The sequence below is a fragment of the Pongo abelii genome, chromosome 8, assembly GCF_028885655.2.
Source record: "Pongo abelii isolate AG06213 chromosome 8, NHGRI_mPonAbe1-v2.0_pri, whole genome shotgun sequence".
NCBI lineage: Eukaryota > Metazoa > Chordata > Mammalia > Primates > Hominidae > Pongo > Pongo abelii.
This window is the reverse complement of record NC_071993.2, coordinates 69815839-69829921: the sequence shown is the minus strand read 5'-3', so window position 1 is coordinate 69829921 and position 14083 is coordinate 69815839. Positions and strand designations below refer to the sequence as shown.

At 39.6% G+C, this 14083-nt stretch overlaps 1 protein-coding gene across 11 annotated transcripts in view; it reads left to right on the top strand.

Moving 5' to 3' along the window:
• ADK (adenosine kinase) overlaps nt 1-14083 on the top strand; it is a 564491-nt gene that overhangs the window by 53894 nt on the left and 496514 nt on the right. For all 11 annotated transcript variants that reach the window (XM_024253829.3, XM_024253826.3, XM_054522434.2 and 8 more), the window contains exon 3: nt 13449-13502. In XM_024253829.3, the coding sequence (XP_024109597.1) occupies nt 13449-13502 (54 nt within the window). The remainder of the gene's footprint in view (nt 1-13448; nt 13503-14083) is intronic.

Genomic DNA, 14083 nt, shown 5'->3' with positions numbered 1-14083 from the left:
CAGGTGGCTGAGGCAGGAGAATTGCTTGAACCCGGGAGGCAGAGGTTGCAGTGAGCTGAAATCGCACCATTGCACTCCAGCCTGGGTGACAGAGTTGACACTCTGTCTCAAAAAAAAAAAAAATAAAAAAAAATAAAAAAAAATAAACCAAGCCAAACCAAACCAAAACAAAAAAACCCAAATTTCAATGGAATCTGTTGACTTCTCATTATGGAGAACGAGATTACTGGTGCCCCTATTCTTTCCTATGCTACTTCTTCCATCTTTCTATCTCCTTACTTCTATTAACTGTGTTTTTAAGGTTGATATTTTCATTCTGTTATCTATCTATAATTGTTTTCCCAACTTTGAATACAAATTCATAATGAAAGTTGAAAATGACTTACCCACATTATCACTCTGTGTATCATTTATTGCAGAATTAAGTCGTGTACCAGGAATGTAGAGCAGGTTAACATTTGAAATGTAATTAGAAGGCTAGGCATGGTGGCTCACGCCTGTAATCCCAGCACTTTGGGAGGCTGAGGTGGATGGATCACTTGAGATCAGGAGTTTGAGACCAGCCTGGCCAATAGGGCGAAATTCCGTCTCTATTAAAAATACAAAAATTAGCTGGGCATGGTGGCATGTGCCTGTAATCCCAGATACTCGGGAGGCTGAGGCAGGAGAATCGGGTGAACCTGGGAGGCGGAGGTTGCAGTGAGCCGAGATTGCACCACTGCACTCCAGCCAGTGTGACAGCCTGAGAATCTGTCTCAAAAAAAAAAAAAAAAAAAAAGAAGAAATGTAATTAGAGTAATTCACTATAGTAAGAAACTAACCTAACAGCCTAAGAAAACTCCATATAATTATCTCAATAGACAAAGAAAAACCTTTTGACAAAATCTAATATCTATTCCTGATGAAAAAAAATAACAAAGCAACCTAGGTAACTATGTAGATAACTTTCTTAACCCTATAAAGGTTACCTTAGGGGAAAACTAGTAGTGTGATGCTTATATGGGTATATAATGTATCAAATTGTATACTTTAAATGTCTACAGTTTATTGTATGTCAGTTATACATCAAAGGCTGTAATAAACAAAATAAAATCAGTTGGACATGAATTCACGAGTTTAAAATTAGATCTCTTTTGTTTGTGTAGTGTGAGATATTTTGTTCAGGAAGTCAACTAATTCATGGTCACTATTTTAAAAAAATCATGATGTATAAAAGTAAAGAGCAACTTAAAAATTTGAAATTTTATTGTGTATTTCAAAAGTAAAATAAAATATAGAGACAAACCCATAAATGTAGAACATTTTATATGGGAAGCAAGAATTGAAATTTGGGATATACACACAGACCAGGTGGTCTTTGCTACGTCTGAAGAAGAAAGATAAGATTGGAAGTTTTATAAAAAGGTGAAATGTTTTGTATTGTTTTGAAAGAAAGCTCATTGGCACTAGTTTTGGGGAGGTGGCAAGCTTTGATTGGTGAGTGACTGCAGTGAGGAAAACTAGTCTTTTAGAGTCACAGCTCATTGTTTCAGTAGCTACTGGATAAAACTGTTTTCAGATTACAACAGGCAGTTTCAGCAGCCAGGCTTGCAGAGAAATACCTTCTTGGAGCAATGTTATGTGTGCTGAGTGCTCTTCCCCGCAGCCTGTCACCTGTTTTAGTCAGATATGACAAGAATGACCCAATTTGTATGATTAGCTTTCACACATATATAATCAGTGTTGTTATTTTGGTGAACATGCCTCCAGTTGTTTGTTAGGCATATATAACTTGAAGATAAATGTTTATGGGCTAATACTATGTGTAGTCTTTGGTAGTGTGCTGTTTTTCACTCAACATTATGTTTTTGGATCACTGTTTTTAAAATTTCAGGCAAATGTGATCAGAGTGATTATGACTTGGCAGCTGTGTGATGATGTCACAGGATTCTTAGGGTGTCGCTTTTCCAGCCAGAAGCCACTATGGTTGGTGGAGCCTTTGCCTGAGGTTTGCTTGTGCCTGCTGGGCTTGTTCTGCTCGTTTGGCCTGGCAGGCTGCATTCAGCTCGTGCTACCAGCCTGGATCCCACACCTACCAAGGGCGAGCCAGGTGCAGAGTGGCGTGGCGAAGGGTGTGTGAGCAAGCGAGTATGGGGTCTGGCCACTGTGTACAGCCACTCATGCCAGCTGCTGCGATGGGGTGGGCATCTCCAGGCGCTGGCACAGGTGCTGGCTTCATGCAAGCCTGCGGCTGGATCTGATGCATCTCGAGTGGCTTCCACTGTAGGAACCCACGTCTGGACGAGGATAATATGGTGGTGCCCAGAAGCTTGGAGATACCAGAAACCACAGAGCCCCAAAGAGAGTGTCACAGCCCTGGATTGGGGACCCCCTAGGTCTGGGCTCTCAGAAGGGCTGCAGCTCTTCTTTCCTTCTTGTTGCCTGCAAGGTGCTGAGTGGGGCGAGGCATATTTTAGCCCTGTTTGTGTTACAGCTGTTTCAGTCCTGCCACTTGGTGGGTCTTAACTTCTTATCCTGCGTCCATGAACAATGAGGTATGGGGACAACTGGAGGGTGAGCAAGGTGGAGGGGAGCTTCATTGAGCAACAGAACAGCTCTCAGGAGACCTGAAGTAGGTAGCTCCTTTCTGCAGGCAGGTCATCCTGACAAGTGTCCACCTCTCAGCGAGATGAGACCCCAAGGGGGTAACTCCTTTCCACAGTTGTTAGTCCCGGGTCTCTTCTGTAAGTCTGGCTGAGTCCAGGGTTTTTATGGGCTTCACAAGGGAGAAGTGTGTGCTGATTGGTCCATGGGCGGCTATGGGTGGGTCTGGAAAAAGCACCATGAGTTCTCACTTCCCTCAGTGGACCCCACCTGGAACTGATAGCCTGGCCCCCATGCTTCATTCAGGCTGTCCCTGGCTTGAAGGTGGGGCTTCACCTGAACCCACCCCTTTTTTCCCAGGAGACTGTTTGCCTCCTGCTGCCATCAGTCATGTTGTCCACAGTGTGCAGGCTGTTGGTGATGAGGGTACTTGCTGGCCCCATTGAGCTGCCCTCAGCCCCACCTTGGCCTCCCTCCCATGCTTCTCTGCACCTAAAGTCCAGAGGGGGGCTGAGGGGCTAGGGGGCTGGTATGTCAGTGCCGCCCTGAGCACATGCACACCCGCTGGGTTGTGACAGTGCCTGGGCTTGGCCACGACTTTGTTCCACCCCAGAGCAGGTGCTGGGATTGAGGAGAGGCCAGGCATGGGAACAGGCACTTCTGAGCCTGCAGGGGAAAGGGGGACTTCCTGGGCCCCAGAGAGCACAGGGATACCTGGGTCCACAGCCATGGCTGGGTGGCTCAGGAGGGTGGGGCTCCAGCCCTGCCAACTTGGAAGTGGGTGTGGCTCCCACCTGTTCCCAGCTCCCATGGGCTCTGTGGAGCTTGCAGCACTGGCTGCATCTCCCCTATTGCAGCCAGTGTCTTTGCAGCAGCTGCTCTAGACAGCCTGCTGCTGCCATCAATGACGCTGCTGGGAGCTCGAGTAACCTCTTTGTTTCACATGTTTTACATGTTTTACTAGCAGCTGGTCCTAAGTGGCTAGCTGAAGTTTTATTTTATATCTGGAAGGTTTTAATCTTTAACTTTGATTTTCAAATAAGTACTTGAAGATAAAAAACAAGTCTTTGGACCCTAACAATAAAAGAGTCTTCTGTATTGTTACTCCTGGCTATTTCTTCCAAATATATTTAAAAATTTACCTTATGATATAAACGGATTGTGTTTAGCCTACATTTTGAGCCACCATTAGATAAGTATTTAGATAAGTACTATGTGTGTGTGTATATACATATATATATATATATTTATTTATTTTTTATTTTTGAGATGGAGTCTTGCTCTGTCACCCAAGTTGCAGTGCAGTGGTGCAATCTCAGCTCACTGCAACCTCTGCCTCCCAGGTTCAAGCGATCCTCTTGCCTCAGCTTCCCGAGTAGCTGGGACTGTAGGCATGTGCCACCATGCCTGGCTAATTTTTGCAGTTTTAGTAGAGACAGGGTTTCACCATATTGGCCAGGCTGGTCTCGAACTCCTGAACTGGTGATCTGCCCACCTCGGTCTCCCAAAGTGCCGGGATTACAGGCATGAGCCACCACACCCAGCATAGATAAGTGGTATATTTCTATGGTTTGAATGATGGTATCCTCTCCAAAAATTCATGTTGAAACTTATCCCCAGTGTAGCAGTATAGGAAGTGTGACTCTTGGGAGTTGACCAAGTTATGTAGGCTCTGCTCTTATGAATGGGGTTAGCACGCTTGTGAAAGGACTCAAGGTTGAAGGGAGAGCTCTCCTGCCTTTACATTCCTTCTGCCATGTGAGGACACAGTGTTCTTCCCCTCTGGAAGATGCAGCAACAAGGTTCCATCTTAGAAGCAGAGAAAAGCCTCGCCAGACACCAATCTTGCTGGTGCCTTAACCTTGGATTTCCCAGCCTCCAGGAATGTGAGAAATATATTTCTATTGTTTATAAATTACCCCAAACAAAATAAGAAAGATAAAACAACAACAACAAAACATAAGTAAATAAATAAATAAATAGCCTGGTCTGTGGTATTTTTGTTATAGCAGCACAAGGGGACCAAGACATATACCAAATGAATGAGATATATACTGATTAGCATCTTACACTATGAAAGTGAGTTCTAATTGTCAAAATTCATTTGATAAAATATTTTTCTGATTCTGATTTTTTTTTTTTAGAGACAAGTTTTTCTGTTTCCCAGACTGGAGTGCAGTAGCACAATCATAGCCTACTCACTGCAGCCTCAAACTCCTGTCCCTCCCACCAAAAAAAGAATTGAAAATTATTAGGAACACCTGTGGCAGAAAGTACATTATTGAAAAGAATCTTTTCTAGTAAACTGTAGGGACACAGTGGGCATGAGGGGATAGGAAATGTGGAACATATGAATACCTCCAGTTAAGCCCTGGTGTATAATTATAGAGGTATGTATTAATAGGGATGAAAAAGGCAGGGAAGGAATGTGTAAGGTAGGTTTGCCTTGGTTTTTCCTGACATTAGATAAATATGAAAGTAAGAGGAATGAGAGAATGAATGAAATGGTAATTGAGAAAGGAAAACCATCAGTAGAAATGAAAATACTCAGTTTTGGCTGGGCGCGGTGGCTCACACCTGTAATCCCAGCACTTTGGGAGGCCAAGGTGAGTGGATCACCTGAGGTCAGAAGTTAGAGACCAGCCTGGCTAACAAGGTGAACCCCGTCTCTATTAAAAATAAAAAATTAGCTGGGTGTGGTGGCGCGCACCTGCAATCCCAGCTACTCAGGAGGCTGAGGCAGGAGAATCGCTTGAACCCAGGAGCGGAGGTTGCAGTGAACCGAGATTGCGCCACTGCACTCCAGCCTGGGTGACGGAGTGAGACTCCATCGCAGGAAAAAAAGAAAAAGAAAAAAGAAAATACTCAGTTTTGTGACGGGAGTAGTTGAGGAAACGTGTTTTTCTCACAGATCTAAACCTTTAATAAAATAAACATACAAACCTTACATGAGTTTTTATTAATCTAAGTATGCATGAAAGATGTTACTTAATGTTCACACCTAAAATGCCTGAAGTAGCTGGCTGTGGTGGTGCTTGCCTGTAGTGCCAGCTACTTGGGAGGCTCGAGCTGTAGTGCACCATGATTATGCCTGTGAATAGCCACTGCCCTCCATCCTAGGCAATGTAGTGAGACCCTGTCTCTAAAAATTAAAAAAAGGAAAATGCTCAAAGTAATTGGCCATAAATTTTAGTGCTGATTATTCAGTGCCAATAATTTACAACTGAATTATTTCTATAAATAAAAATTTATTACTTCTACAAATGGGTGTATGTTAGCTTTGAAAGTGAAAAAAATATTTGGAGTGTCAAGTGAGACTGCATGTGTTAGGTTAAAAGCTAGACATTTAATTGTTTTGCTTTAAAATGAATTGTAAACTGCTCTGACACTTTTATCGTTAATTTTTTTTTTTTTTGAGATGAAGTTTCACTGTCGCTCAGGCTGGAGTGCAGTGGCATGATCTCAGCTCCCTGCAACCTCTGCCTCCCGGGTTCAAGCTATTCTCATGCCTCAGTCTCCCGAGTAGCTGAGATTACAGGCATGTGCCACCACGCCTGGCTAATTTTTGTGTTTTTAATACAGACGGGGTTTCACCATGTTGGTCAGGCTGGTCTTGAACTCCTAACCTCAAGTGATCCACCCACCTCAGCCTCCCAAAGTGCTGGGATTACAGGTGTGAACTACCGTGCCCGGCCTTTTAGTTAATTCTTTGTAAAGCTATTGCCATATTTTTTTCTACAGCTTTCAACATTATGTTTTGTATATTTAGGTCTTTAATTGACCTAAATATTCTGTCTGGGATTTTGTTTAGTATTGTATTTATGGATTAATTTGGAAAAAAGAGATCTTTACCAACAAATTTTCTTATCCCTACAAATATTTCTTTCTTTATTTTAGGTATTCTTCTATTATCTTTTAATAACACATAAAATTTAAATACATTTAATATGGGTTACAAAATGGTTAGGCTGATTTTTTTTTAAAACATATACATCTTATGGTAGTGATCATTTGCTAAATCTGTTAGGTTCAAAAATTATAAAAGTAAATGCTTTTTTAGAAAAAAATTCAGACCATGTAGAAGTCAATAAAGTACAAATGAAATCTGGGGTCAGTATCTTTGCAGCAGTGTTTGCTGTCCACTAGAATGTTTCATGATTATGGAAATGTTGTGTATCTGTGCTATCCAACATGGTAACCACTAGTCACATTTGGCTTTGATCATTTGAAGTGTGGCTAGTGCAACTGATGAATTTCAACATTTTATTTCATGTTAATTAAATTTTAATAGATATAATTAGCATTTATGATATTAACCAGTACAGCTTAGGTTTATTGTAAAATTTTACATTTCTTTTTATATGTTTATATTTTTTAAAAGGTATCTTCAAAAAAAAGTTGTATCTATTGTGTATATGATGTATTTTTCTATAACGTATTCTAGATTATTGGTGGTGTTCGGAAATGCTTCTTAAGTTTGAACATTTTCTCTTATTTGACTACCTTATGACCCACATTAACAGATAGTCTTTGGTTATTCTGCTTCTCTCCTTCAAACTTCTAAATTCTTAGAATTTGAAATAAACTGCTATTTGAATCTTTATGTCATTTCACATATTGAGTGATTGGTCCTGAGTTGCTCTGGGGCTTCCTCAAAAAACAACCTAAATTATGGATACTAAATGAACATAGACTACTTTCCTTCATTTTGCCCAGATAGATGCTGTTCTTTGGGTTCTTTGATGTTCAAACCTAACTTTGAATATTGAAGGAAATGGTACTTCTAAGGATACATAAACATAGATTCTTTTTTAACAGTTCATTTCACAGCTCAACACACACTTTTTGGAGCACACGTTTTATGGTTACTCTTTTGCCAAATACTGGGAATACAATATTAAATAACTGTTTTGCCTTTAAGCAGCTTGTAATCTAATTGAGGAGACAGATGTGGAAAGAAATCACTTACTTCTTCACAGTGGCATTATAGAATAGAGGTTAAGAGTGTGCTCTGGAGCTGTGTGACCTTGGTTATCTATGGAAGCTCAGTTTCCTTGTGAGTAAAATAAGGATATTAGGGTTCTTGTGAGGATTGAATGAGATTATTTGTATGTTTGGCATATGTTAGCTAATATTATTGGCTACTGAGGAGCTTGAAATCTCTCATGCCTCTATTATTGGCAGTGGAGAGCACTTGAGAGATTTAAGCAGGCAGATGACATGGTTGGATTCATATTTTAGGATTATGTGAATTGCTTTGTCTGTAGTGGATCAATAGATTTGAGGAGGCTATAGTGATAAACCCGTTGCGAGATGATGACTTGATCACTTTAGTTATGATAGAATGGTTGGGAGAGAGTGCAATAATACTTTTGTGTTATCAAGGTAAGACTTGATTGATTTAATGAAGAGGGCAAAGGAGTTAGAGATAACATTTGAATTTTTGGTTTTGGTGACTGATGGTGATATTTACAAATGAGTTAGGGAGTATAGGAGGAGGATATGGAAGAGGGGCTTGAAAGATTGAATTGAGTTTTGTTCAAGCTTGAGATAACTGTGATATCCAGGCAGGCATATTCAGGAGACAGTTGGATTTATGTTTTTTGGCGGGTAGAAGAGTCATGGCTGGACTCCTTTTGTTTTTGGTGACAGGGTCTTGCTGTGTTGCCCATTCTGGAGTGCAGTGAGTGGTGCTGTCATGCCTCCCTGTAGCCTCCCAGGCTTAAGCAATTCTCTTACCTCAGCCTCCTGAGTAGCTGGGACTACAGGCATGTGCCCTACCATGCCCAGCTAATTTAAAAAAAATTTATTTTTTAGAGATGGGTCTCACTATGTTACCTAGGCTGGTCTTGGAATCCTCTCACCTCATTCTCTCAAAGTGCCGGGATTACACATGTGAGCTACAGTGCCTCGCCTGGACTCTTTAATTGTATTTAATTTTACATAGTTTGACGCAATATTATTCAATAAATGGTAGCTATTACTAGCACTATTTTTATTATTATGTGGGTGGTATTTAAAGCAACCAGTAGATGAAACTTTCTAAAAAAAAAAAGAGTAAAAAGTAAAAGAAGTGGGCTGGAAGCTAGAACATTTAATAGATGGATAGATAAAGAATGAGTATAGACTGAGATTAAGAAAAAGCAGAACTAAGACAAGCTCTGATGAAATATGATGAGTTTATATAAGAATAGTCAATAATACCTGATGCAACAGAGATATCTAGTAAAGTAATGCCTAAAAGGGTCCCCTGTATTTGAATGGGATGTCAGTGGCGCCCTCTGCCAGGCAAATCACAGTGCAAATATGGAGACAAAAGCCAGAAATAAAATGTATTAGCAAATAAATGGGAGGTTGATATAACATGGGCCGGTTTTGTTGATGTGACCCAAGAGCTAAGCAGTGATATAAATATCTTCCAATTCCAAATTTAAAAATGTCCTTTAATAAAAATATGTGGCTAGTCATTTTGAACAATTATCAATAAAATTTTTAAAATAAAAAGCATAAGAAAAATTAAGAATACAAAGAGTATAGTTCTATTTTAGGTATTTAGGTTTAAATCTAGTTTGATTCTTTCAGCTTTCTCTAATTGAGTTTTAATCCTCATTTACTTTGCTAATGAGATTTAAAAATATTATTTTCATAAACCTTGTAACTTTTTGCTTTTTTATTCTAACCCTGTGATTTACTCTTAATCTATTTCTTTATAAGCTTCTTAAATTTCAGTCCAGCTTTAGTCTCAAACATTGTTGTAGTGATTAATGGTTTTGTCCCCCCATTCTCTTCCTTTCTAATATATTTTAATCAACTTTTTTTAAAATTGGAAGAGCCAATTAAATATGTTGTTTAAAATCTTGCCACATCCACACTGTCTACCTGATTGGTTTTACCAATTCTGTAAAACTTTACTTGATACTGTTGGGATTCTTTGGACTATGTGGCAATATTTGTAGATTTATAGAAATTTTACTGATTTAATTCTTGGAAGCAATTTTAGTTCCAAGTATTTATAGAATATTTTATTGTCATCTGCTATGTACCACATCTTAACTTGACATTAACTGTGCAACATTAGGCATGGGACCCCTCTTATGACTGTCCTATTTCGGAACTTCACAGTCTGTACCTGCGCCTTTCAAGGCACTAAGTTCTGTGCTATGCTGGTCTTCAGAGGAGCAGCACATTTGAATAAAAAGTGTTTGTTTCAGCCTCAATAAAAGGCTCTTATAAAAGTTGTCAACATTTAAAAGTGCCCTTTCCTCCCTTTTTGAGCTAATTGAATTCTTCATTTTATAGGGGTAGAAGATTCCAAGAAGAGGGGGCAGGGATGAGTATTTATCATAATTGTTAAATAATGCGCTGGACACTTTTTGTGTAATGTTATTTGATCTGGATAGCAACCCTGTGACATAGGGAGTTTTATCCTTATTAGAGAAATTAAGTGGCTTGTCCAGTTCAGAAAACAAGTTAATGTCAGAATCAGGATGATATTGCAGGTTTTTTGATTTGTATCTAGTGATTTTTTTCACTCAGTGGTTCTCTTTGTAGGGGCTAGAGGCAGAATAAAGAGGCAGGCTACTTCCCTGTGCTCCCTCTTGCTTCCCCGTCTTCTGTTCTTTGGAGTGTATGTCATTTTTCTCCAGTAATTTAGGGCAGAAAAAAATGTTGAGGACTACCACTGTACCATTTTGTTGTCTCTGATTTTTAGGAACTATGTTCATGGTAAGAATTGATTATAAAAGAATACCTATCTATGCCATTAGGAAACAAAACATCCAAAATATAGGCTGTGCTTTGCATCATTCTATGAAAGGCATAGTGGGAAGTTGAGTTATAGCTTTCTACTAAGTTGAAAGTAGGCCCTGCTGCCTAGGCTGGAGTACAGTGGCACAATCTTGGCTCACTACAACCTCCATCTCCCAGGTTCAAGTGATTCTCCTGCCTCAGCCTCCCCAGTAGCTGGGACCACAGGCGCCTGCCACCACGCCTGGCTAATTTTTGTATTTTTAGTGGAGATGGGGTTTCGCTGTGTTGGCCAGGTTGGTCTTGAACTCCTGATCTCAAGTGATCCACCTGCCTTGGCCGCCCAAAGTGCTGGGATTATAAGCATGAGCCACTGTGCCCAGCTAATGATTTTTAATAACTTTATATAATACTGATAAATCACTTTTTTTTTTCTTTTTGAGACGGAGTCTTGCTCTGTCATCCAGGCTAGAGTGCAGTGGCTCGATCTCGGCTCACTGCAAGCTCCGCCTCCTGGGTTCACCCCATTCTCCTGCCTCAGCCTCCCGAGTATAGGGACTACAGGCGCCCACTACAATGCCTGGCTATTTTTTTTCTATTTTTTTAGTAGAGACCGGGTTTCACCGTGTTAACCAGGATGGTCTCGATCTCCTGACCTCGTGATCCGCCTGCCTCGGCCTCCCAAAGTGCTGGGATTACAGGCGTGAGCCACCACGCCTGGCCTAAATCACTCTTTTTAGTGGACTCTAAATACCATTGTGATTTGATACCCCTTTTATTCATTTATAAAAATACATAAACAGCTTCCTTTTTTGACGTTTAAAAATTTTATAGTCCTTTCTGCCTTGAATTTGCATTTCTGTTATACTTTTCACACCAGATTCTATTCTTATATGATGTATTTTATGCATAAGTTATATTTTGCCTGTAACATGCATACATTATGAAGGTAGTATATTTTTATGCATTACAGTCTTTCATGCATATTGATTACCCTATTATATGTCTTTGCAGCCAGCCAAAATGTAAAATTTAAAATATCTCTTAGTCATTAAATTGTAATTAGCACAAAGTAAAATAACAAATGTATTAAAATGTTGCTAAATTATTTTTTATTTATTAAAAAATTTTTTTTTCTCCTTCTCTGCCTTCAAAATGTTGCTAAATTATTAAACAGAAGAAAATAGTCTGGGTGCAGTGGCTCACGCCTGTAATCCCAGTACTTTGGGAGGACAAGGTGGGCGGATCACTTGAGGTGAGGAGTTCGTGACCAGCCTGGCCAACATGGTGAAACTTCGTTTCTACTTAAAGTACGAAAATTAGCCGGGCGTGGGGGTGCATGCCTGTAGTCCCAGCTATTTTGGGGGCTGAGGCACGAGAATTGCTTGAACCCAGCAGGCAGAGGTTGCGGTGAGCCGGGATTGTGCCACTGTACTTCAGCCTGGGTGACAGAGTGAAACTCTGTCTCAAAAAAAAAAAAAAAAAGTTTTGCAGACAAAATATGAATCATTCCTTGTTTAACACTTAAAAGGTTTTTATACTCAGGCAATACAATAGTGTATAATTTCATTCAGAATAGGTGAGGAGTATGTCATCCTTTTTATATTAATAAAAAGTGAATTTTAGGCCATTTTCTCTTACTTAGAATACCTGAAACTGGGTATTTTGTAAGAAAAGGAATTTATTTCTTACAGTTATGGAGGTTGAGAAGTCCAAGGTCAAAGGGCTGCACTTGGTGAGAACCTTCTTGCTGATAGTGACTCTACAGATTCCTGAGGTGGTGCAGGGTATCATATGGCAAGGGGCCTGAACCTGCTAATATGGTAGCTCAGGTCTCTTCTCTTCTTTTAAAGCCACCAGCTCCCCTCCCATGATAACCCATTAATCCATGAATGGATTAATCCATTTATGAAGGTAGAGCTCTCATGATCCAATTACTTCTTTAAGGCCCCACCTCTCAATATTGCCCCATTGGGGATTAAATTTCAACATGAGATTTGAGGGGGGTCAAACATTCAAACCATAGCAGTGGGTTTAAAGGTACTTGTGAAAGAGGAGACCGGAGAGGAAAATCAACATGACCTTTCAAATGGACCTATGATCCATTTTCAGGCAGATTAATTTTAAATTTTATGAAAGGGTTGAGTATGAATGAGAACTGAAGACCTGGGAATTGTCCAATGTTGTTTATCTATTTCTGTGTACCCTTCAGAAAGTCTGTTTACCTTCAGCAGTATAAATATATGGTACTGTGAAAGATCCCTGATCTAATATTTATAGCAACCTGTATTTTATGAACAGAGAAACTGAGACTTAAAGATGTAGAGTACTTGCCTATGGTCACTTAGCTAGTAAATGGTCAATCAAAAACTCCAAAACTTGAGGCCAGGTACGGTGGCTCATGCCAGTAATCCCAGCACTTTGGGAGGCTGAGGTGGTTGGATCACTTGTGGTCAGGAGTTCCAGAGCAGCCTGGCCAATATGTTGAAACCCCTTCTCTACTAAAAATACAAAAATTAGCTGGGCATGGTGGTGCGTGCCTGTAATCCCAGCTTCTGAGGAGGCTGAGACAGGAGAATCGCTTGAACAGGTTGCACTAAGTCAAGATCGTGCCATTGCACTCCAGCCTTGGTGACAGAGTGAGACTCTATCTCAAAAAACAAACAAACAAACAAACAAAAACACACAAAAACCCTCCAAAGCTTTACTTTCCCTCCTGTGTCATGCTACTTAGTACATAGCCTGGTTCACAGTATATGATTACTATACATTTAATGAATGATTTACATATTATTTGTGAAGTCTAAAATACTTAATGTTGTAGTTGTTGCATCAGTTTTGAACTGCTGAATAAGTGTGACATTACAGATGATTCGCTACAGAAGAATATTGAAGATCTTCAAAGCATGGTTAAGGTGATCTCCTTTTAGTTCCTGGAGCGGTGTTCCTGGAAATGACTAATAGAACAGCAAAAAACCGTCTACTTGGGCATTCTTGGTGTTTTATCAATTAAGTCAGAGACCTATAACAGTGTTGGAGTGCTTGTTTTGAAGAGGTCAGCTAACTTACGTTGATACTGTGTGTGTATGAAGAATGTAATTTTCGTTTCTGTTATATAGGTATTCTCTGAAACCAAATGACCAAATCTTGGCTGAAGACAAACACAAGGAACTGTAAGTGCATTAAACCATTGGTTGTAAATAGTTTACTCTGTCTATGAACTTGATATATGTATATGTAAATTATCTGATTTTCAAAATTATATAATGACAAAGTATAATTAACACTATGACCTTAATCCTAACAGAATTATGATAACCTACACTATATAATTTACACTACGTAAAGTTTACACAGGACATAATTTCTCCTGTATTCACATTAAAAGACGTAGTGTTGTATTCCATCATCTAGACTAAAGTCTTATTGGGAAATATGTCATGTCATTTTCTCTTTCCAGATAAAATATTAAATTGTTCCTATTTTCTTTCTGACTGCTTTACCAGAAAAAAGTAAAAAATAAAAATAAATTGTTACTGTTAATTTTTGGGTCTTACTCTGGTGGATCACCCACCTTCATGATAATGATGGAGAAATATAATTTTGTTTCTGTCACTGGTTTGTGGAAAAGTAAATGTCAGTTGTTTGGTACAAGGTAAAACACTTTATTTTATTTTATTTTTATTTTTTTGAGACAGAGTCTTGTTCTGCTGCCCAGGCTGGAGGCACAATCTCGGCTCATTGCAACCTCTCA